This window comes from Aulonocara sp. 'chitande type north' Nkhata Bay, linkage group LG17, assembly GCF_057382095.1.
Source record: "Aulonocara sp. 'chitande type north' Nkhata Bay isolate Kocher_YH1m ecotype deep benthic linkage group LG17, A_spYH_male_GT1.1, whole genome shotgun sequence".
NCBI lineage: Eukaryota > Metazoa > Chordata > Actinopteri > Cichliformes > Cichlidae > Aulonocara > Aulonocara sp. 'chitande type north' Nkhata Bay.
The window spans coordinates 11,053,126-11,077,677 of record NC_141360.1 but is presented as its reverse complement, the minus strand read 5'-3'; the positions used below and the strand labels follow the sequence as shown (position 1 = coordinate 11,077,677).

The window sequence follows — 24,552 nt, the reverse complement described above, 5'->3', positions numbered from 1 at the left end:
GACCAAAGAAATGCACACAAAGTACTATTTGTGCATGTGGGCTCACAGGTTTGAGAGTGTTTATGGGCTCAAAATGTGGTCATAAATATTTTGTACTTGTAAATCAGGATTTGTATGTGTAAAAAGATTTGTGTGTGGACTTAGCCAAAAAAAACCTGCAAGTTACAAGTACGAATTCTGACCCTATTTTTCTTCCTTTCATCTGATTGGTCAATGTCATGTCAATCACAAATGTAACAATCCAATCAGAGAACAGATGGGTTTGGCTGTCGGAGGGGCGCTTTGTTGAACTGCAGGTCTTTGAAGGGAATAAATGCCCTTTTACATGCCAACCCAGCGTTTTCCTTCATCACCACGAAGGAAAACAGTCTGTGGTGGCCCGAGTTTGGTGATTTTTGTGTCACAGGTTTACGTGCTTAATACAGGGACCTCCAGAGCCTTTTCAACAGCGCTGCGGACCTCGGGAGAGGGGGCAGTGTTGTGGAAATGGCACAGTCTTCACTAGTGGGGATAGTTACAAAGCCTTCTTCATTTTGAATTAGCAATACGTTTTTATTGAACATTTGAAGATAAAAAAACAGAAACTCTTGTAGAGGACATAAAGTCAGAGATAGAAACTACAAGGAGCAGGTGAATCTAGTACAGGTAGAGCTGCCGCAAAACCCCACAGAGCTCAGCAGCCAGCGCAACAAATTCTGGATCCTTGGCCTTTAGCTAGCAGTTAGCATTAGCGGCATATGCTGCCTCCATGCAGTGTTGCCAACTCCTCAGTAAGGAAAATCGCTATTGGTTGTCCTAAAAGTCGCTAGAAGTCGCCAAATGATGTCATCGCCTAATTTGCATAATTGGTCATGCTAATGTAATTGTAACCTACGTTGTTGGAGAGAGAAATAAAACCGTGGAAGAGACATAAAGTGAGTAAAAAATTTCCTAAATGCATTTAGAATTTATTTAGAACTACAAATTAAATTTTTAGCAATTTTTTTTAATGTCACAATTCCAACCCTGCACCTTTATCCGGGCTTGGCACACAGACTCAAGCTTGTGTAGGTGAGGGAGATTTGGGTAGCGAGGTCAACAGTGATATATTTCAAATCACCGATGTCCAAAATCTTGAGAGTTCAGAGAGTGAAGAAAAATGTAGCGACGCCCCGCAGTGTTCGTCTGGGACGCTTCCTACGCCTGCAGAGACCGATACCTTTCTCACTTTGTGTCTTGCAAATTTAGTCGCTCACGTTTCTGAGAAAACACAAACAACTGCTGTAAAGCTGAATTTTCAGCAGATAGTGACTGATATAAGAGAGAAGATTGGGGGAGACTTGACTCCTCTAAAAACTGTAAAAAACTTGTACATCATAATGTACAAAGACCTGTGTCGCAAATTTGGATCCAAATACGTGCTTCAGTTTGTGATGGAAAAGGGTCACGCGACTTTTGTAGCAGCCGTTGTGGAGCTATTAAAAGCGGAGCTAAAAGCATCGAGTGGCTCCAGTCACGCGCCGAGACGTTTAGAAAGTGACAAAAGCATTTCTCCAGCCAGTGAGAACAAAACGCAACAATCTGCTAGTGAGGACAAGGTACAATATGGATCCACAGGTTCCCAGAAAGACAGGCCGAGAAACTGTATCGTTAGGGCCCTCGCTTCTTTTTGTAGATCTTTGAGGAGGCTGTTCAGTTGCTGCATGAGCAGCGAGTCAGAAACAGAGTGACAGAGTGAGCAGCAGCGCAGTGGCGTGTCTAGAAAATTTTTGTTGGGGGGGCCAGGTAGGGGCACAGATTTGGAGAAGGGTGGCAGATTTAATTGGCAGATAATGTTTAAAAAAAAAATTCTACCAACCCTTAACCATAATTCAATAATCCTATAAACCTAATAACCAAATGCACTTTTAACTCTTATTAGAATGAGATTTTAACCACTACGGTGCAAAGTTTTTAGATACTGCGTTGATAAAGTACAAGAGATACAATCAGTGCTTTGTCAGTGCTTACTCAGCATTCAAGGACATCAATATTTGCATAGTATTTTTACTGACATATAGTGCACATATGTTTTGGGCAAAAACATTTTTGAAAATTAAAATACGAACATTTGTAACAAACAATTGACAAATTAGCCAATGCCAATGCAAAACTTTATCTGCCTGTTAAAAAAAGAAGATAATCTTCTCACAAACTGGTGTTTGATTTTGAAACAGGAAAAAAGTGGAGAAACAACTGAAAAGACTAACATTTGAATAAAACCTGAAAGCAAGTAAATACTTTCTCTGCTGCCTTATGGTAAACTTTGGTAATATTGATAAAGAACAACACTGGCTGATGATAAAATACAGTCAGCTGGCATGGTGACACTGCCAGTATTAACCTGCAGGGCTGGACTGGGACAGAAAATCGGGCATTTTGACTACAGACCGGCCCACCAGGTATTAAAGCCATAAAGCCTTTGAATGAAAACAAATGCTGTTGTGACAGTGATGTACAGTCTTGTTGGTATATGTATGATTTCTATACATTTTACGTCAGATAAAAACTTTGGTTGTAAGATTTAGATAATTATTTAATAAAAACTAGGTATTTTAAATGAGAATAAGAAAGAAAAGTATTTCTTTGTGCCCACCTTTCCCTGTTAATACCCTACCTGCCCCCTGGCAAAACTTTGCTAGACCCGCCCCTGCACAGTTACCAGCTGTCAGCTACATAAAAAAGGATCCTGGTGTTATTTATCTCTCAGAAACAGTTGATAACTTCAACTCATTCATGTCACCTAAAAGGTAAACCTGTTTCTCCATCACCTGTTCAGCTCTGATGATCCAGTAAGGACATCTCCTGGTTTCATCTTCATGTTTCCCTCTCACCACATATACAAACAGACATCATGACCAGCAGCTTTACAGCTGTGGCTCCAGCAAACATCAGCTGATACTAGAAATTAATATTAAATACATTCTAACAACAGCTGATCAAGCTTAAACGTGCTGCTGTTGTTTAGCGCAATATCCGCTGGTTTCCTCTTTCTGGCGCAAAGTGGGCGATAAACAAACAAGAGAGAAAAGCCGATCAGCTGATCATTGATCAGTTTCATGATTGAAGTAGCAACAGGAGAGGGAGGGGGAGAGAATGAGAGAAGAAGAGGCAGCTGTGCAGCATAACGACAGAATAACTCCAGCTTTGTGTCTTTTTTCCATTCTAGCTAAAGTCCGGGACAAACTGTGTCTCTTCTCAGCTCAATACGAAACGTGTAATATTTTCTCTGAATGAGGGACCATTCCATTTTTTAAGGAGCCGTTGGCAACTCTACTAACCTTATGAATAAAATAAAGTTCACTATCAGTAACATCATAGCACCCACCCAGCTGTATAAAAACTCCGTCAAACTGGCTAGAACGCAGTATGAGTTATTGCAACTGACAGTAAAAAGTCAGCAACATGAAAATAAACTCCACCTAAACTTGGTTTATATCTGACCCAGATAGACTGCAGGTCATAACTTCTTACCTGAAGTTCAGTTCACCTGACACTCGGACTGGCGGCTGCTTCGGGGCTCTCCTCCTGCCTCCCCTTCCCTCATCCACCTGTTGCCTCTGTGGAAGCCCCGCCATAGCCACCACCAAACAACGGAGTTATTTCTACACATCGACCTGCATCTGGCCAATCCACCACCTCTCATTGTTCATGCCCTTACAAAAATAAATAAAAAATAAGTCAAATAAGCCCGATGGCCAGTCCAGCTATGTTAACCTGCAACCAAATCTGCAGCTCCATACAGCAATGTTACGACTTAGATTATATCTTATAACTCATAACTCTTATGTTAGCTGCCCTCAGTAGCATACTGTCTGAAATATTCCACAGCTGCAATAATTCTTTAAGTGTTATTTTTTTCCTTGGTATTCTAATTTCACCGAAGTTTACTAAACTCAACAAACTTGATATTACTTACCGGGACATTTATTCTGTCCTCATTTTCTTTCACCGAAAAATTGTTTCCTGCAGTGCCGTCTTTCGCGCTTGGCTCTCCTACCTTTGCTAACGTGGTGCGCATAGCGCAGAAGCGATGCTGCATTCACTTACACTCGGATATCTGAGCGTCACCGTGAAAACATAATCGGACATTTGATATTTGATTGAATTTTATTGTTTTGCCTTTGGGGTGGCACCTGGGGTGGCCAGTCTGGTTTGGGGGGTGGCCTGTGCCCCCCCAGGCCACCCCGCTGGACACGCCATTGAGCAGCGGCTCTGTGGGGCCTCTCACAGTGCAGACATGCACTTTGATCGGACACTCTAAATCACTCACATAATTTGCTTCTTAATTTGGAAATAAAATGAGCAGAAAACGAAACAAATGTGTTTGTCAGAACATTTAATTGTTAAATGTGTATAATGGTTTGTAGTCTCATCAATCACAATGTAGAGACAATCGCACAAACTATTTAGTCAGAGCACTTTGAGTTGGTTTTGTCATTGTAGGTTAAATGTAGATATTTATTCTAGATATTTGGCACAAAGGCATCCTCAGCTCTGTAACAGAGAGGTGTTGGCTCAGTGTGAAAATGTCCTGATGATATCAGTACTTTTGATTTTAGCCTGACTGATCAAGTTCCAGTTAAAGGGTTTTGACTCTCTTGAGAGACGGCACATTGTAGACAGAGAGCCATATTCCTAACTGTAAAAATCAAAAAACAGTCTTAGGCTACGTTCACTCTGCAGGTCTTGATGCTCAATTCCGATTTTTTGATCAAATCTGATTTTTTTGTCTGCTTGTTCACACTACAATTAAAATGCGACAGCAAACGCGCTCTAGTGTGAACGCTCAGAGCGGCCGCATGCGCAAAAGAAGACGTCACACACGACGAGCTCTGTTTAGACCCAGAGCAAACAGTATTGTGTGACTGATGGCCCTTAATGTAAAGACTTCAGACTTTACGTTTCCCAGTTTTGCTTTAAGTTATAAAGTTTTGTTATTTACATTTGGCCTAATAATGATCCTTACTGCTGTTTTAGAGGAGCGCTGCTTCTAGCTGCAGATTTCTGTCAGAATCTGCAGATTATACAGTACAAATAAAATGTTCACGTTTCTCCAACGTTGTCTTCCCAACAGTTTCACTGGATAGGAGCGTTCACCATGTCGGGCGCTGATAGTTGGCATCTGTCTTGTGTCAGTGACGTAGAAGACGGATTTAATGCAACATGACCATCAAACAGCAGTCGCTTTCTAAAAAATCAGATATGTATCGGATTCAGCACCACATACGAAAGTGACCCAGATCGGATTTGAAAATATTGAATTTGTGTCGTTCACACCGTCACACCATGATCGGATAGATGAGTCGCAGAGGGTCAAAGAAGTCGGATTTGATGCGCTTTCCCCTGCATCCGATGTGAAAGGACCTTTATGCTGCGCACTGTGACTCACAGCCATGGTCCCGGGTCAGCCCTGACTTTGCGTTAAACTAATCCTAAAGTAATAATGGTATTTCTAACCACTGATATACCACAACTTTATCCTTTCAACAGCTGCTGAAAGTTAGGGCACCTAACTGCTATCAGATATTTATATAGAGATCCTCCAGCTTCAAACTGTATTACCCTTCAAGGACCTGCAGTCCAAAAAAGCACCCCTCCGACAGCCAAACCCATCTGTTCTCTGATTGGATAGTTACATTTGTGATTGACATGACATTGGCCAATCAGATGAAAGGAAGAAAAATAGGGTCAAAATTTGTACTTGTAACTTGCAGGGTTTTTTTTGGCTAAGTCCACACACAAATCTTCTTTTACACACACAAATCTTTTTTTACACACACACAAATTCTGTTTACACATACAAATCCTGATTTACAAGTACAAAATATTTATGACCACATTTTGAGCCCATAAGTGTTCTGTGAGGTTAGCTCCCACATGTGTGACCCGCTCGCATGGGAAGGACAGAGTTTGCTTTTTACAATGGGGTGTTAGCATCCAAACATATGAGCCAACAGATGGAGGAGAGAGGAGTAGTTGGGACGTGGTCGTACGCAGAGAAAAAGAACTGATTTGAAAGAAAATGTTGGGAAAAAGAAAAGTGGAGAAACCACTGCGGGTTTGTATGTAATGACAGGCTTTATTTACAGTAAAATCTAGTAGTTTGCAGTAAATGTTATGACATCTGCAAAGATCTGAAAGAAACTAATGATGTCGCTGTTCACAGGACAAAATTAGATCACATAGGTCAGTGTCATGAGGGCCAAAGCGTCGGTGTGGACACCACATAATGCAAACTTCATGCATGACTCCAGCTCAGGACATATTTGCATGCCACCCTCCTCTCTCTGATTTCCACTGTTTCTTGCCTACGTCTACAATCTATGACAGAGATGCAGGGATTGAGTAATTTGTTTGTTTTTTATTGTGAGGTATAAAAACAGTTTTTTCCCCCATTCAAGGAAAGAAAGTTTACCATTTTCACACAAACAAATATCATTTAGGAAAATGACAGAATTATTTATTTTGATAAATAATGAAGTTGAGTGTAAATCGTCCACAAACCTGCGCATTTCTTTATGAACAGAAGGTACAGACGAGCCGTCTACGATGAGCTGTGCTGATATATGAACAGCTGTCTGTGACTACAAGCCTGATTATCTGCTGCGCTTTTTCCTCCCACGCCTTTGCCTCATAATACAATTTGATTTTTGCTGGTTTATTTGTTTACTTGTCTCTTCTCTAGCCACACAGTTGCAAGCGTGGGAATCGGAAAATCGTTCCTGTTTAATTTCATTCATTGATTTAAAACCAAAACAAAACATAAAAATACAGACTCTTTCCCAGTAATGCAATCATGTCAGTGTCTGTTTAACACTGTTGTTCTAAGAAACCTGCAAAAATACAGGCATAATTATGATTTAAATAAGGCAATGTCTGACCAAAGATTAGGTAAACCAGCTTCAGCACTCAATTTGGTTGCTGCTCAAAATGTATTTAGATTAGATACCCTGCCTTTTCTCCACTAAATGTGCAGTACAGAAGGTTTGTATTTTGTTTGATGGTCTTAATAATACAAATTTCTTAACAACCGAGCAGACAGGAGCCAAAAATAAGAAAGGCAAAGAACTGTGTTAACAGAGCCATCGCATCTCGGTCGTCATCTGTCTTTGACTGAAAACTGCGGTGCAGGTGGTACGAAAATGATTTAATGCTGTGTGACAGCAACAAAACTGAGCGTATGATTTAAAGGCACATTATCCAAGTAGTCGAGGTGCAATTAGATTAACCTCACCTAAGAGTGATGTTTACACCTCAGTCTGCAGAAACAGCTGGTGTTTCATATCCAGTGGCAGATGTGTCCCGTTAGATGTAATCCTTTATTGGTGGGCTTTACTAAATGTTTTACTTTTATTCCCCCTTGCAAAATGTCTTTACTTTAGTACTGCAGTATTTTCACAGCAGGGTGGGAGGTCTGAGGTTTTACATAACTGCTAGTATAACTTTTTCCTTCCTACTATAATACACACAACAAGCTTCCACTTTAGTCTGCTAAACTAAATTAAGCCTGGCGGGGTCGTACATCTTATTTTACTTCTGTGTGTTTTACCATTTTACAATCAGTCTTTTTAAATACTGTTTTATGCGTTATAGGCAGTAATAAGCAGCCATATTTTCAGTAAGCAAAATATTTACATTGATTATCATGGAACCGCTTATTTTCAGCAACAGCAGACAAACAATATAGCACCACTGCTTTTCCTACCTTAACGTAGTCCACTGTGGCGTCGGGCCCGGCTGCAGGCTCCCTGGGGAACACAGACAGAGACAAGGTCCGATTTAGAGAACACATCCTGCCAAAAGGACCCAGATGGGACCTTTAGGTCCTCCTTATAGCTCCTATTACAAATAAACTGCACAGTCAAGGCCGCTCGCTGACTAGTGCTGAAGATGGGTATTCAGCCCTCGTCACTCCGTAGGAGATGAATTATAGGTGTGGAGGTGTGGCACTTTTTCTTTAAAGGTCTAACAGGGTGATCCAAACAAGTGCCTGTATGATAAGAAGCCAAACCTGCGCTCTAAAGCAGAGGGCTGATTCTTGTGGCAACGCAGAGTTAATCCACATCTACTACTGTAGGTCCCACTTGGGAGTGGGTTTCTCAAAGAAAAGAAAAAAGAATCAAGTGGAACCAAAGTTTGCACTACACTGCCTTAAGTCTCCTGTTTTCCCGGTTTCGCTGCCTGACTTTCACTCCCTTTCTTTTAGTGGTAAACATGTTCCCTTACTGCCTGTCTGACTTGGCCTCTCTCTCTCTTTCTCTCTCTCTCTCTCTCTCCTCCCCCATCATAACACATCACAGCCACACGCCTGCCATTCAGAGTCCACTGACAATTTCACAGAGAGGTTAGAGCACACACACAAACACACACTTTTCTAATTTCCTCTTTTTGCATTTTTCTGTAATTCTCTTATTCACAAAAAAATGCTTTTGTCCATCTTCCTAATCTCAGCTTACACGCGCTGCAGTTTTATCTGCTTTTTTAATCACTTTTGTTTATCAATTGTTTAAAGATCAGATTACTCATTTTCAGTCTTCGTATTTTTGTTCTCCGTTTGTTTTTTCCGCCAATGTTAGCTTGTCACATTTTATCCCTTAACAAAACTCTTTCTGTGCTCTCCATCTCTGCGTTGAACATTGGTACTCGAGTTGCAGCTCAGTCTCGACAGGAGGCTTACAACCAGGGGCTCAGTGAAAGGGGTAATTAGCTCAAATCCGTGGCTACATTACCAAGGTTGGTAGTTTAAATCCCTTAGGCCTGCATTGGTTTTCCCACGGGAATATTAGCACAGTCCATTACTTACCAAACCAAATATGTGCAGCTCTAAGCCCTCGCAGTTTAAACATGGCCCCAAATAATGAGTGGGATTTAGTTATGTAACTGAACAGAAGCCCCCATTCACAACAATGTATAGTCATCATTCATGGAAGGTGTTCAGATCACTCTTACCCTTAATGAGTTTGCAGAACCGATGAAATGCAGCATATTAAACCTGATTCTATTTTAGGTGCACAGATCAGTCATCTGGCAGGTTGTCAGGGCTTACAGATGAAATCTGCACCGAGGTTTCCTCTCAGTGGCTGTGTCTGACACAATCAGGAACTTCCTGAAGGTGCTGAGAGAAAGCACTTTCAGCTGCACCACAAGGAGTCGCTACAGTAGGTCGCTCCGCCAGGTTGATTTTTTGTTTTGTTTTGTATTGTCACCTAAAATCAAACTGGGCATCCTTCACCAGTGTAAACCCCTATACTATACACTAAACATTCAGCCATTGCAATAATACCGTATATGTGTGTGTTGCATTTATGACATTATGACAGAATGATTACCAACAAAACTTCAAAATTGCCAAACAGATGAAAACAACATCCATTAGCATGTGTAGTCCTATTTAGAAACAGATCTATAAATGTATGCATGCATACCTGAGTACAAAATAAATCAAATTAAATGTATTATAAAGTAAAACTTAAAGCACTTGACTATACTGGAGCTGAACTAATTTCTTTGTGAGGTTTATTTGACGATTGTATGACTCAGTCCATCACTGTATTTGGAAAAAGTGCCATAAATTCAATTCAATTCAATTTTATTTATATAGCGCCAAATCACAACATAAGTCGCCTCAAGGCGCTTCATAGATACAGAGAAAAACCCAACAATCATATGACCCCCTATGAGCAAGCACTTTGGCAACAGTGGGAAGGAAAAACTCCCTTTTAACAGGAAGAAACCTCCGGCAGAACCAGGCTCAGGGAGGGGCGGCCATCTGCTGCGACCGGTTGGGGTGAGAGAAGGAAGACAGGATAAAAGACATGCTGTGGAAGAGAGACAGAGATTAATAACAGATATGATTCAATGCAGAGAGGTCTGTTAATACATAGTGAGCGAGAAAGGTGACTGGAAAGGAAAAACTCAAAGGGGTGGCTGTAGCTCAGGTGGCAGAGCAGGTCAGCCACTAATCAGAAGGTCGGTGGGTCGATCCCAGGCTGCATCCTGGCTGCATGCCAAATATCCTTGGGCAAGATACTAACCCCGTGTTTGCCTACTGGTGGTGGTCAGAGGGCCCGGTGGCGCCAGTGTCCGGCAGCCTCGCCTCTGTCAGTGTGCCCCAGGGCAGCTGTGGCTACAATGTAGCTTGCTATCGCCAGTGTGTGAATGTGTGTGTGAATGGGTGAATGACTGAATGTAGTGTAAAGCGCTTTGGGGTCCTATGGACTAGAAAAGCGCTATACAAATGCAGGCCATTACCATCATGGGAATCCCCCGGCAGCCTATGTCTATTGCAGCATAACTAAGGGAGGATTCAGGATCACCTGGTCCAGCCCTAACTATATGCTTTAGCAAAAAGGAAAGTTTTAAGCCTAATCTTGAAAGTAGAGATAGTGTCTGTCTCCTGAATCCAAACTGGAAGCTGGTTCCACAGAAGAGGGGCCTGAAAACAGGAGAAATATGCTCTCTCTTTCTAGTCCCTGTCAGGACTCTTGCTGCAGCATTTTGGATTAGCTGAAGGCTTTTCAGTGAGTTTTTTGGACATCCTGATAATAATGAATTACAGTAGTCCAGCCTGGAAGTAATAAATGCATGAACTAGTTTTTCAGCGTCACTCTGAGACAGGATATTTCTAATTTTAGAGATGTTGCGCAAATGGAAGAACGCAGTCTTACATATTTGTTTAATATGTGCATTGAAGGACATGTCCTGGTCAAAAATGACTCCAAGGTTTCTCACAGCGTTACTGGAGGCCAAGGTAATGCCATCCAGAGTAAGAATCTGGTTAGATACCATATTTCTAGGCTTTTCAGGGCCGAGTACAATAACCTCAGTTTTATCTGAATTAAGAAGCAGAAAGTTAGCGGCCATCCAGGTCTTTATGTCTTTAAGACATTCCTGCAGTTTAACTAATTGGTGTGTGTTATCTGGCTTCATGGACAGAGAGCTGGGTGTCATCTGCATAGCAGTGAAAATGTATGCTATGTCTTCTAATGATGCTGCCCAAGGGAAGCATGTATAATGTAAACAGAATTGGTCCTAGCACTGAACCCTGTGGAACTCCATAATTAACCTCAGTGTGTGAAGAGGACTCTCCATTTACATGAACAAACTGGAGTCTATTAGATAGATATGATACAAACCACTGCAGTGCAGTACCTGTAATACCTACAGCATGTTCTAATCGCTCTAATAGGATATTATGGTCAACAGTATCGAATGTAATGTTGTGAAAGTTTTTTGAAGCCTAAGAATGGGGCGCTCTTTCAGGAATTCACGCTCTGAACCGCCCCCTTGCCTCACCTCCTAAACTGCCACAAAACTAGCAGCAGCATCGAGTTTGAAGATGTGATCAAGTGCTTTCGATCTACTCTACTTTCCACAGCATTTCCGAAATTGCTCCCTTTCATTCATTCCCATACAGATGCCGTGTGCTCATTCCTGAAACGTCTTTTCACATTTTTGGGGTTATTTTTTTTCACTGTAGACCATTTACAGAAGTAAGACAAGACAAGTTTCAGGTATTAGCAGAGACAGCAAACGAATCTGTTTGCCTGCTGTTAAATTCTCAATTTTCCTTTGCTTTTTAAAAAAAAAAAAAGTAAAATATACAACTATGAGGAATAAAAAAACTAGATGGGTATGTGTATGCATCCATGCTCTCCCCCGCTATTCCAAAATTACAGGATGAAGCACCAAGCGATAGATATAGCTTTCTTTTACTCCATCCATCCTCTTTCACTTATCCAATATAGGGGTCACAGTGGGGATGGCGCCTATCCCAGCTGTCTGATAGGTTGTGTACACCCTGGACAGGTCACCAGTCTACTGCAGGGTAATAGAGACACAAACATTTATGCTTACATTTGTACCTAAATTCAATTTTAAAAGTCACCAGTTAATCTAACACATGTCTTTGGATTGTGGGAGGAAGCTATAAATAGCCAGAGACCTTCTTGCCGTGAGATGACAGTGCTAACCACTGCACTGCTGACATGCTGACAAAATTTAAAATGTGAACTGCTGGTGATACTCTATATCAAAGCAATGGGAAGCTTCTACCAATGGGAAAAGAGCTGTGAGTGGCTGCAGAGCCTCTGTCCTATGTTATAAAAGCACCTGCTGCAGGTAATGCATTATGTTTGGCATACACTGATTAGTGCTTGATATTCAACGCTGAAGATAAAGGACATAGAAGCAGTAGAGGAATTTCTGTGGTTTGAAATCTGAACTAAAATCAGAAACTCACTGAACATTTTCTGTATCCATGTGTGTTGCTTCTCTGAGGTCAGTGGTTTGCTGGACCTTTGATGGGACCAAAGTTTTTTACCACTCCAACCACTTGCCCCTTGTAACCTCAGCCTGGATCTCCAGGATTAGGTGGGTTCAATGCAGACAGACAACACCCATCTACATCCTCCTGGGTTAAAAGTGCCAAAATTGAGGGAGGGAAATTCCCTTTTTTGAAAATTCCCCTCAGGCAGGTCAAAGGTCAGGCTCACAAACAGAGTGATAGCCCCGGAGCAAACAGAGATTCGGTGTCACTCCTTGTGTGCTAGGTTAGCAATGTTTACTCATCCTGGCTACAGCGTTAAAAGAATTTAAACAGAGCATGATGGATGTGCGATAGCGAAGCATTCCAGGGGACACGAGCTGACCACTGCGAGGCAGCACTCGCCACAATCTTTTTCTGGCTACTGTTGTTCTTTGCGCTTCACCGCACAATACTCAGCAAGACCACAACTGGCTTAAGTTAGGAACTACACTATATTTGTGTGTGTGGGAGAGAGAGTGTGTTGAAGGGAGGCTAAGACAGAGAGAGAGAGACAGACAAGGATAGGGAGAAATGGAAAAAGTTGATGGCAGCATGCAGAGTCTGAAGGCAGCCTACAGAGGTCAGTGTGCTTCCATTAGAAAGTGAAAAGTCTCAATTTACTGTCAGTTTGTGTTTATCTTAGCTGATTTCTATGCATTCTAGTTTTAATACCACAGGCTGAACAGTTATTCTAAAATAAATGGCATTAATTAATTCCCAAAAGGCATTTGATCTTAGTTTCGTACAATATGCTGCAAAACACACTGGCTCTGTTGGCAGATAGTTGTCCTACAATGCAAAGCAGAAATGAAACGGAGTAACAAAAACTAAATAAACTGATAAATTAGAATAAATTAGAATAAGAACGGCTCTGACACCTGGCATCTTTTCAGATACAACATCTTTTCAGTACAAACAGGTAAAATACAAGGCTAAATGTCATTTGCACTGCTGTAGATAGCAGATTTACTCTGAATCATCCCCTTTCCAGGACAATCTGTTGAGTTTAGCCTACAAAAGGACATTTTTAGTGAACCTTTTGTAATGATTCAGCTTTCACAAAACTACAAAAAAAAAAAAAACAATAATATTGAGTGCATTTGGAAAAAGGAAGTCCATTTTGTTCTTGATGATCAATGATGATCTGTTTACTGGTATGCATTTTATAGTGCATCCAAGGTATCCAAGGTAGCATAATGTTTAAAATTAAACACTGAACTATTGTTCTAAAGAAATGTTTGATATCTGTTTGTGTAGAATTTGCTTTCCTTGGACTTGAGATCCGTGCACGATTGCGTTTGCTTCGTTTTATCCATTTATACAATTTGTTGCATCTTATTTTATACAGTAAAGCACTTTCTGGCTCTTAAAAAGCACTATATGAACAAACCTTACATAAAGTACTTGTTAGTGAGTTATTGTTAGCGGGTGGGGAATTCAGAATTTCATTTACACTATACAAATAAAAAGAAAAGTTTCAGATATCACCAGTCTGTTATTGTCCATCTATACTCCCTCCAACTCTGAACTCTGTCTGCTCAGTTTCCTCCTCCCCCTCCTTTCTTGGTGGTCCTAGAGCTGCCCTCAAAGGTCAACACAAAGACACATGGACCAATGGGAAGATAGTGTGACATAAGGTTAGGGGTCATAGGCCAGCAATGGACAGTCAGTGGTTACATTCCATAAAGACATACTCATCATTTTATAGAAATCTCTGCTGTGAATTGTTTGTAGTTTGAAACCAAATGACCAGAGGTGGGAGGAAACTCTGGAATTTGGAAAATTTCTGGGAGTGTTAAGATCACAGTAAGCAAGCAATCTATATGTGCACTAGAAAAATAAAAAGTTTGAATGTTTTAGTTTGAATAGGAAAAAGAATTTGTGTCAACTCATAAAAACTAAGAAGAACCAGCATAATTGAACAGGAAACTTTAAATTTGAGGATGTGGACTTGAATAAGATACTTTCCTTTCTGTCAGGTCATTAGCTGCCATCCTTACATTATGGCTCAGTCACCCTAGAGTCAAAATAGAAGAGCGTGTGACTAGGTGGTTGTCATGGTTGCACATGTCCTCAACCTCAGGGTGATCACTTTCAATCACAAGGTTTGCCTGGGTGCAGAAAGCACATGGCTACAAAAACTGTGGCCCAACTTGGCTTGACTGCGACCACACTGCGACAGATTGGAGTGCGCAAGCAAATTATTGCAGTCTAATTCATAAATGCAGACTTGCAGCTTGCCAACACACTGTAATCAATCTGACGACAGCAATTGACTGAGTGGGTGCAAACCTGGTCCTCGTCTTTGAAGCAACCATTTCAAAGGCATCGAGATCCAAAGTTTATTACTTAAAGTTGCAATAATTTTGGATCTGCTCTGACTGCTTAAAGGGAACACTATTGACATTCTTTGCTGTCAGCCTAAAGTGTATGGAACGCCAGGACTGCCATAATGAATTAATTAAATACACCATTAAATAATTAATTAAATGTGGCAATAATTAATTAAAATTGGAATTAATTAATTAAATAAATAGCTATGACACATGTAATTAATTAATTATTGACACATTTAATTAATTATTTATGTATTTCACATTTTAATTAATTACTGACACATGTAATTAATTCATTATTGACACATTTAATTAATTATTTATGTATTTCACATTTTAATTAATTACTGACACATGTAATTAATTCATTATTGACACATTTAATTAATTATTTATGTATTTCACATTTTAATTAATTATTGACACATTTCATTAATTATTGACACATTTAATTAATTATTTAATGATATATTTATTTATTTCATTTTGGCAGTCCTGGCGCCTGGCTCTCATCATGAAATAATTTTATCTGTCAGCCTCACCCATCAAACTCAGGGGGCGGGGTTAACGCTGCCCATGCAGCTTCTCTAACATTTGATTGGTTGCCGTGCAAAGTAAGTCAAAACAGGTCGATCCTAGAAAATCGATTGCTTGTGTAGACTTGGGGCAGCCAGGTATCCCAGAATGCAGATCAAATCACAGGCAGCAATGGTGGTGGTGTAGTTTTAAAATACCCCGTTTTTCTGTCACCAGCTACACTTTTAACAGTGTTTTAGCCGTGAATGTCGCGCCGTATGTCTGATCAGGTTGTCAACATAGAACATGTTTGCAAAAGTGCTCAGATGTTTTCAGAGATTTCACTAGCTCTGCTAACAGTTAGCATGCAGAGTGCACCCAGGGGGTTACGTTAACCGGTTTGTTTACATATTCCACTCTCCGTGTTCCACATGTTGCATTCGCAGATTCTCATTTTCACCGAACGATCGTCTCTTTCCGCCTGGTCTTGTGTCTCTGTGCTTCTGTAACATAAAGAACGAGCTGACATTTTTCTCACGAAACCAGCGATCAGCTCAGCAGACCCTCAGTTTACCTGCATGCATCCTCCTCCTCATCTGTCAGCTGTTTAACACCTGCTGCTAATTCAAGAAACACGCCTAGTTACCTGGTGATAGTCACAGTTTAACTGGGCAGCCGGTGCTCGATATAACGCAATGTCAGCGCATTTTTCTGCACAAGATAAGTAAATATAGTGTTTTCCCCGAGCGCAGAGCTGCTGGAGCTCGTTTCCTTACAGAGCACTTTATAGGCCAACAGCTTCATCAGCGGCTGATGTCCAATCACCGGCACACAGCTTTGAAACCTCAGCTGAATTTTAGCTCTCAGTGGTTAAACGCTGGACTTCATTCACTCAGGTTCTGTCTGTCGGATCACGTTTACTTCGCTGTTTTATTTACAACTGAGCAAATCGGTTTGGCTGAGGTTAAAGTTACGTTTCATAACTGCATAGTTTCACAGACGTTTAATGGTTCACTGGCACATGTGTTAGACTGAACTATCATCTAAATATCATCTGTTTTTTAATAGTTATTCAACTGTATTCTAAGCACCAGCTGTCTGTTAGAATGTGATTTTTTTCTCTCTCTCTGTTGGCAGAGGTATAAAAATGCGCAGGAAAATCTGACGTGCATGGCGAACTTCACCGACGATATTTAGGGAGGAATAAACACACATCAAACATAAATGAACCATTTGCCTGTCTCCATAATTGAGAGCATTTTCTCTTCTTATGTCAACACTCTCTCTCTTTTTTTTTTTTTTTTTTTTGCTTTTTCGGTCATGTTATGTTTACCTGTCAAAGGCTTGTTACAAACTATGAAACACATTGTGCAGACTTCTGGATGTTAGAAGAAAACTAATACTGCTCATGAATGAGACTAAAGGCAGGAAGGTGTCCTTTAAAACTAAACATGTTAATAGGACCTCCCTATTTATATCATAGTTTATGATATAGCACGTGTATTTCAGTAATAGCCTGCTGAGGCCACTATACGTGCTGGCCTCATATCAAATGTGAAGGCAGACTGAGTCTATGTTTGACGTTTGTTTATATCTAATCTTCCTTTTCAAACATTTAAACAGCAGCGAGTCTGCAGCTGAGGGAATACAAACTCAAATTGTCGGAACAGGTTTGCTCGTTTCTTGGATTCATTTATCAAATCTATAACTGTTATTCTAATCTGCTGCTGAGTCTCTTGCACTTTTCTTTATGCTGTATATTTTCACGTCTCTGGAATAGTTGGAAGTTAGATAGTCAGCTGGGAAACTTTGTGTTAACTCATGGAGCTGAGGATATCGTGGATATCGTGGATATGCTGATCTCGCTCCGTGGTGTACAGGGCCGTTTACCCTCATGATTAATATTCACAATAAAAATATTAGCCGAACATCATGAAGTCTGTATGTGTTTCATAGTGTCGAACAACCTTTGTACAGTTAAAGCCAGCAGTTACTACATGACGGAAACACCAACGTTATCTCTTTTATGTGTTTATACACAGGTCACGCTGATTGCTGAAAAAAAACCCCAAAGATCAGATGTTAAACAGATTTATTTGCTCTCTCTCCTCCTTAAACATGTTTTTAATGTTAGTTATAATTCAGAATTGGCGACTGAAACACGTAGGACACATAAGAACATCAGGAAATAAAACACCGATAAATATAACCTCAGTAAAAGAAGTCAGCGGGGGTTACTACAGCTGTGTACCGGGGCCTGCGCTTTGTCGGTGGGATTGCTTGCGAGGCGAGCGGGTCTATCCCACGCTTTGCCGTGAGACTGGGCAGACATCTCCGAAATCATCGAAGCACTTTTGCAAAGAGGCTGTATCTTGACAAACCGACCAGACACATGAAGATTAAACCACTACATTCTCGGCTAAAAAAATATTAAAACGGTATTTGGTAACACACAAACAGGGTTTTTCAAAGCTCAGTTCTGTTAGCTTCCACATGCCGGTTGTTGTGTGCTAGAAACAATGGCCACCAGGCCAAAGCAATGGTTTTGACTCGATCAGCGTTAACCCCGCCCCCTGAGTTTGATGGGTGAGGCTGACAGATAAAATTATTTCATGATGAGAGCCAGGCGCCAGGACTGCCAAAATGAAATAAATAAATATATCATTAAATAATTAATTAAATGTGTCAATAATTAATTAAATGTGTCAATAATTAATTAAAATGTGAAATACATAAATAATTAATTAAATGTGTCAATAATTAATTAATTACATGTGTCATAACTATTTATTTAATTAATTAATTCCAATTTTAATTAATTATTGCCACATTTAATTAATTATTTAATGGTGTATTTAATTAATTCATTATGGCAGTCCTGGCGTTCCATAAAAGTGGAGTTAATGGCAAACCATCTAAATCAAATTAGACACGTTTTTAAAAAATGAAAAGTAGCTCAGAATGCAAAACTGTGTTATATCACCTGAAGTTATTCAGCTCAATTTTATTTGTATAACGCCAAATCACAACAACAGTCTCCTCAAGGTGCCTCGCCCCAGTGGGGCTGTGAGTTTTGGCCTGGAATAATTCAACAACTGAGTGGTAATGACGACAGAGAGTTCACAACACGAGAGAGACAAATATACTAACTGAGCCTTATTTGGAAATACTCTGGATTTGAGTCAGTAGATGGATAAGTTTAAAAACTCAACTGCGCTGATTCATCACTGAAACGACCAGGTTATCAAGCTATCACAGCAGGTCCCTGGTGGTTTGTTTATCTCCAGTTTCATGCTGAGCAAAAGATAAGACTGTGTTTTCGTGTTTTTCTACACAACAGCATGCTCACTTTCCTTCCGTTCCCTCTTTACCCAGTAACCTAATAATCGTATTTGTTTCCTGAGTATGTAGATATTTTAAAAAGATATGTTTAATTATCTGTAGTCTCGATATTTGGACTCAACATCTGAATGGTTCAAACCTGCACAGGTAATCTGAAGGAATAATCAAAAGCAACTTTTGCCTGATTCTCACAGTCTTAACTTGAAGTAAAGCTGGGGGTGGGGGGGTGGGGGGTGGGGGGGGGTGTCAAGATCTCTGTCTAAATAAATAAATAAATCTGGGTAAATTCCCAGATGATTAAACATGCAACTATTTCACATTCAAAATGAGTAAAGACAATTAGCAGCCTATTTATGCAAGATAATTCATAATTTTACTGGGGGGGTTATATTGGCTGGGTCTGATTATTGAGGGGGGGGGGGGTCATAACCCCCTTAACCCCCCTGGAAATTACGCCCCTGGGTGGATGAGAACCGACATGCCAAAACTTTAGAAATATGCTTTCTTGATGAACTTTATCATCAGGTAATGGCTGAATTTTCATGAACTTTAATCAGTCAAAAGGCTCATTTATGCATGAAAGGTGTAAAAACTGGCACTTTCTGTGCTAGCTGTTTAAAAGAACAAGAAAATACCCATGAAGTTGTACTAACGTTGTGAAAGAACACACAAAAAAAGAACAATATGCTACTCATTATTTTGCCACCTGTACAGGCTGAATTTGACCTGGACAAATTGTCCCACTGTATGTCAGCGGTCTATGAAATCTATCCGGCATGGAGGCAGACAGATAAAAAGTAGAGACAAAGACTTCACAGTAGTCTCTGATCTGCCACGCCACACCCTGACCAACAAAGGTAACCCAACTGCTGGGGGCTACACGAATGCGCCCACAGACGCACATCACATGCACACACAAAGCTGGCTACATCAGATACAGTCTGTTGTAACTCTACACTAGAGATAGAAAGGTGGAGGACATGATGAGGGATGAGATGTGTGTGGGTTTGTGTGTGTGTGTGTGTGTGTGCTCCCTCTGAAGTTGAGCTAATCACTACACCCCCTCAGGGGTCTCTATACAACCTCACTTTTCTCCATCCAACTCCACACTGTCTCACTCTCCAGTCTGAAGAGGAGCAGTGTTTTCTCGAGAGCACTAACAGTCTCTGATCATCAAACATTGCCAGCCTTCAGAATGACAAGACACCCCTGCAACAATCACCTTTTATCATGATAGTACTGAACAAAAGGTGCTTCTTCTGAAAGATGGTTTCCCTACACAAACATCTGACAGATATAAAGATAAGCAACAGTCGTACTTGTGATGAAGACTGTCATTTGCCCAGAATGTGCAAGAACAAACCGCAGAATGAAAATGAAACTATAAACATCCAGAAGCATTATCCATGTTTGTCTGTGTTTGTGAACATGTTTACCTGTAACCATGGAAGTCATCAGCGATATTTTGGACCAGTGAAGAGGTCATGGACTGATGAGGGTACTCAGCAGTCAGTAATGCATTCTCATAAATTAAAGGCTCTGTGTGATTGGCTTTGGGGTCCCAGGTGTAGTTTCCATGTGTGAGGTTGACCCCTCCTCTTTTGCGCCGAGGCAGAGTCCCATGAATAGAGATTGGCTGGTAGGTGGCAGCTGGCTTTTCTGATAGGCTGCCACACTGGCCTGGATGGAGACTGCAGGACAAAAAGCAAACAGTTACTCACACTGGGAAATGTTACTATTGCTGATTTCTAATAAATGACTCAACAGCAGTGAGCTTATGATGGTTACACAGCTTACCCAGGTCTGGAGCTGAGAAGATCCATGGAGGATGTGAGAGAGGCCTGGTGCCTCCTGGAGGAGCAGGTATTATTGCTTGGGGCACCAAGAGGGCTGCTGGGTACTCCAGAGTGGCCTGTGCCTCCTCCCAGGGTGTGGTGTGCTTGAAGAGACCTGGGCAGACTAGCAAAACGCCCCTCTGCCATCATCCTCAACTCTGGAAACAAAACACATACAGACATTTACTGTTAAACAGTAATGACATACACCATGACTTTGGATTACTTAATAAAGATTAAGAACTTTACTGAGTTCCTGCAAATATAAAGGAAACTAAGTGAATGAATCAAACAAATTAGCTGTCTTCAGGTGTGTTATAACGAACAGTAATCTCAGCTATACATTTGTGTAACAATGGCTGACATGAAGCACTGACTGAGATGAAATGGCGCACACAGCCAGTATACAGTAGTTGTCTCTCTTTAATGGAGACACAAAGCCATCATTCTCACTCTCTTTCAAGTGTTCATACATACAGAAATACTTACTAGCACTTTTCGCTAATGTTTAGTAGATGCAGCAAGTTAATCTGACCTCTGAATAACACCCCATCTCTATTTAATGGATTCCCCCCCCCCCTTTTTTTTAAAAAAACAAAAAATTTCATGTGCACACTCTGAAACAAAATCTGTAGCTACACTGTGTCTGAAAACGAAGCCAATAAAATCCACATAAGTTAGCAAATGGATAACAATTTAATATTTCCACTGAAGAGGGGAAGATTAAAGTAAAGTAGATGTGTTTGAGAATTTCGCCTGAGCCAATTTTTATACAATAGTTGGATCGGAGCCACGTTTTCTTTTCTCCCACACCAGACTGAAGGCTGACTTCAGCCCTCTGTTAGTGGATATGAGAACAGAATAGAGGTCTGACCCTGTGTGCCTCAGTGTTATGTGATATTTTTAGCAACAACCTCTGAGTATCAGTATCAGTATAACACTAGGACATTTTCAAAATACTTTGTATTCCAGTAATCTCCTTAAAAACTGATTCATACACCAGATACTTAAAAAAAGGGAAAACAGAAAAAAAGAAAAGAGAGCAGCACTGCACCCAACTTTATTTTTGCCCATTAGCTAGATCTTGTGTAATGAACAGACAGACACAGTTATAAATACAGCATGATGAACATGACCGATAGGATGACAGGGAACTAAAACACAGGACAGAGAAATTCCCCTGCTGTGTGACGATGAGTGAACAGCACAGCTTTATCCGCTCTGAATCACTCACAGCACAGCAGTTAGTCATACTGTACAAACTAAAATAACACGGTAGCAGACTGGATTCAACTGACCCGCTCTCTAATCTCAAACCTAAGAATCTGATCTGAACAACTGAGCCCGTGTTTGCTATTGTTAAACAGCCTGATTATGATCAGAGAACACAAGCTGAAGGAACATAATCAAACTGACCGGTGTTCAACTGACCTGCAGTAACTGCAGAAAAATGCTGTTGGACCACTTTTACATGTGCATGATAATAACAAAAAAGATGATCCGCAACAAACAACAAAAACTAACAGCTCAGACGGACATCATTTCAGACCATGTGTACAGTACAGAAACGTGCCTCCTAGCAGCAAACTGTCTTACATTTAATACTTTGATAGCAAGCCGAAATGATAAAATGTCTTTGTAGCATTTTTGTTTAGACTTCTGCCAATGCGAACAGAACTAGCGCTTAAAAATATGTGAAAGCATAAATTGGAGCACTTGTTGGAGCAGCATTACAGCCACAGAAGTCAATTTCCCCGCTTCCAGGGCTGTGCTAAAGTATGCTCAATGACTGAGATGATTGATACCCTGTGTGATGTCTCCAAGATTTGTGTTTAGTAGCACTTTTTTGGTCTTTTGGCAAAAATACTCGCATAGTTTCTCATCTACGGCTGTTGTTTGCTGTCACGTTAAATGGCAAACGCTAGAGTTAACACCAGCTCAAAGGAGAAGGCTACAAACGAGAGGACACAACCTTTCAGTAGGTTCTTGGAGTTTGGTCACTCCTATAAATAAACCAGGACCGCCTTAAACTGGAACTAAATGCTAAAACTTAACTCCAGCAGGGGGTCACTGAGCCACCAGCTTGTAATCATGAATATCAATAAAAATGCAAATAATGGTTTAGAGAAAGGAACAGCTGGCTGGTTCAGGACTCTTCAGTGTACACAGTAAAAGTCCTTCTAAGGCATGCCGGGTCAGAGAGAGTGGATTCCTCTGAAGGGTAGAACGACTACAACAGGAGAAGCTATTATACGACCCTTGGGGACGGTCAGCTGTATGTGTATTTGTGTGTGTGTGGCCCTGACCATCTGCCAGACACAGACACACACTCTCCTGCAGAAGAGAATTGACTGACTCTCACTGATTGAAAACACAAACATTTAGCACTTACTCCCGTATACTGGGTCCGTTTAACTAATACATAAACAATTGATTCTGAGAGCTACAGCTACACTCTTGTCCTGTACATTTGCCTATTCTTTTCCAACCATTTATTTTTTTCTGCATTATTTCACTCTTCTCTCACTGGTCCCTACTCATCCATCTTCCCCCTTTCTCTTGTAGTCTCACACCCTCCTCCACACAGACATGCCCTCCCTCCCTTCCTCCCTGCCTGTCCATCATGGCAGCTCCCAGACTTGTCCTTCTCCCTTTTCTTTATCCTTTTACCTCTTATAATAATGGACTCGTCTAGTTCCCCACCACTTTTATCTTTGTCCCTGGTTCACCCTCTCTTCTCCACAGCTGTTCAACCAGTAGTTATAACTCTGCAAATGAGTGCAAGTGCTTCCTATACCAAGTCTATTATTTCCTATGTATGGACAGTATACGCTATAGTGGGTCAGACAGATTTGAAAAGACATCCATGCCAAAGAATTTGTGTTTTATACCAGCAAGTTTTAACTTCACATTAGGTTTGAGTGACACTTGCTAGTGCCTTTTTTTCATGTACAAGGTGTGTGCACGTTAAGTAACGTAAAAACTTCTTAAAATCAGTATCGTAACGGTTAATACTAGCGCTCATAACATAATCCCTCAGAAGCACAAGTGACAATATAATCAGTATACGGCAGAAAAGATAGGGGTATCAACAAAAAAAATATCAAGAATGCTGAGTCATTATTTCTACAATTTTGACCCACATTTCAACTGGTATCAATTTTCGCTTGTTGTTTTACAGAAAAACTGTTTGTTTTAAATAATGTGCTTTCATACAAACGCACAGGAATGAACATTTCAAGATAATGATAAATTATTCATTCTAAGAGCTGGAGGAAAAAAAAAGTTGTTGCTTATAAATTTATTATTATTTTTTAAATCAAAACTAAACTAAAATGAAACAGCAGTAAGAAAAATCAACATATCAGAAACTTGATGCAGTCTTACCTTCAGAAACAACAAGAAATAACTATGTTTACATATTTCATGTTTACAAACGTACTCATGTTCATATACTAACAGTGCAATGTAGACGGTTACAAAGAGGAAAAACAGTCATAAAGTTTCAGTTTTTATTCCTCAGGTTCATTTAATAAATATCCTTCAAAATGCCCAATCATTCCCCTGCAATTGGTGGATCCTTATTCAACTGTCACATTGTTATTGTATTTAAACTGGTTATGAGGAATATTTTAAGAAGGTATTTATGCTATCTTACCTAAACATATGGTAGCCCAAAGCTGAGTACAAGTAAAATTTTTGTTATTACCTCAACCCAGTAAGATTGGGTAGCTAGACAATTCCAAAATAAATGGTTAAAAGGGAAATTCACACAGTTTCACATGTTCATAAAGGTCTGCCAGCCAATAAAAAGTTTTATTCTTTAGCCATGTAACAGACAAAACATCCTCAAGTGAGATTTGGTTTGTCACCAACACTAGTGAAGGCCTTGGGTTTGGAACAATAACATTTGTGCACAAGACCTTGGAGGGGGGGGACGTGTAGGTTAACGGGAAGAGGAAATGGCAGTATAAACATTTAGAGGACAGCAGTTCATTATAAAGAATTACTATCAATAAAACAAATATGCCTTCCTCCTTTTCACAGAGTATCTCTTGAGCCATTTCCATCTGAAGGACACTACTTTTGCAATCGGTTCAATTCAATTTAGTCAAATGTTTTGATGGTGAGCTCTCTCAGCATCTCTCCAGCCAACCCAACACATCAGCCAGGAGGCAGAGAGCTCTTTGGCTAA

General features: G+C 40.4%; 2 protein-coding genes across 4 annotated transcripts in view; one reads left to right on the top strand and one right to left on the bottom strand.

Annotated features, from left to right (window-relative positions):
- bcar3 (BCAR3 adaptor protein, NSP family member) overlaps positions 1-24,552 on the bottom strand; it is an 86,153-nt gene that overhangs the window by 30,074 nt on the left and 31,527 nt on the right. For all 3 annotated transcript variants that reach the window (XM_086269141.1, XM_086269142.1, XM_086269143.1), the window contains 3 exons: positions 20,320-20,515; positions 19,959-20,213; positions 7,727-7,769 (listed from right to left, as the gene is read on the bottom strand). In XM_086269141.1, the coding sequence (XP_086125267.1) occupies positions 7,727-7,769; positions 19,959-20,213; positions 20,320-20,515 (494 nt within the window). The remainder of the gene's footprint in view (positions 1-7,726; positions 7,770-19,958; positions 20,214-20,319; positions 20,516-24,552) is intronic.
- Positions 738-1,709, top strand: LOC147309683 (uncharacterized). The gene is made up of 2 exons (XM_086269828.1): positions 738-770; positions 1,035-1,709. Exons 1-2 carry the CDS (start codon positions 738-740, stop codon positions 1,707-1,709), a joined length of 708 nt encoding a protein of 235 aa, XP_086125954.1.